This window comes from Ranitomeya imitator, chromosome 1, assembly GCF_032444005.1.
Source record: "Ranitomeya imitator isolate aRanImi1 chromosome 1, aRanImi1.pri, whole genome shotgun sequence".
Lineage (NCBI taxonomy): Eukaryota > Metazoa > Chordata > Amphibia > Anura > Dendrobatidae > Ranitomeya > Ranitomeya imitator.
The window spans coordinates 1,176,107,726-1,176,108,401 of NC_091282.1; the positions used below are offsets into that span (position 1 = coordinate 1,176,107,726).

Sequence of the window (676 nt, forward strand, 5' to 3'; positions counted from 1 at the left end):
CCTTTACAAGTGGCTTCACCTGGTGGGAACACATAATAAGGATCCAAAAGGGCCGGCCCTGCTTGGTGAGTGGAACCAAGTGATCCCGTTCACCACACAGAGCCAGACTGCCCATCACTACCCCCATGCCTCCTCTGACACCTCCTGCCACGGTGGAAATAGGTAATAAGTATGGCTGGGGGTTGCACAATTTGTTCCTCTTTCTTTTTTAGTGTGTTGGGACATGTATCTCCATAATAAGGGGCTTATTCACCAATCCACCAGGGCTGTGCAGCAATGACCCCAGCAATGCTACCTCAGGGGGAGCAGGGACCTAAAGAGAAAACACGACAGCAGGCATTCCGCCCTCATCCAATATGGCGCCGGCGGCCTCCAGACCCCGCCCCCTGGTGTAAGCGCAGTCATCGTTCTCCCTGGCGCCGGCGCCTTGTGATGACGCACTGTGTTTGGTGAGACACTCTCACTTCGGGGATCCTGGCCGCCGCGGTAGGGGATGGCGGACGCGGCGGCTATCAGCGGAGAAGACAAGGAGGAGGATGGAGGGAAAAAGACGGCGGGGAGCAGCGCGGGCCCCGCGGAGACACTGGGCTTCTACGAGAGGAGCGACCTGCAGCGGCCGGAGGAGAACAGGCGCCACCTGTCAGGTGATTGATAGCAGCGGGGTTAACCCTGCAGT

The 676-nt window shown here is 58.6% G+C and overlaps 1 protein-coding gene across 1 annotated transcript in view; it reads left to right on the forward strand.

Annotated features, from left to right (window-relative positions):
- The first annotated feature begins 429 nt into the window (after positions 1-429).
- TAPT1 (transmembrane anterior posterior transformation 1) overlaps positions 430-676 on the forward strand; it is a 66,527-nt gene continuing 66,280 nt past the window's right edge. The window contains exon 1 of the mRNA XM_069744701.1: positions 430-644. Within this exon, the coding sequence (XP_069600802.1) occupies positions 494-644 (151 nt within the window). The 5' untranslated portion in view covers positions 430-493. The remainder of the gene's footprint in view (positions 645-676) is intronic.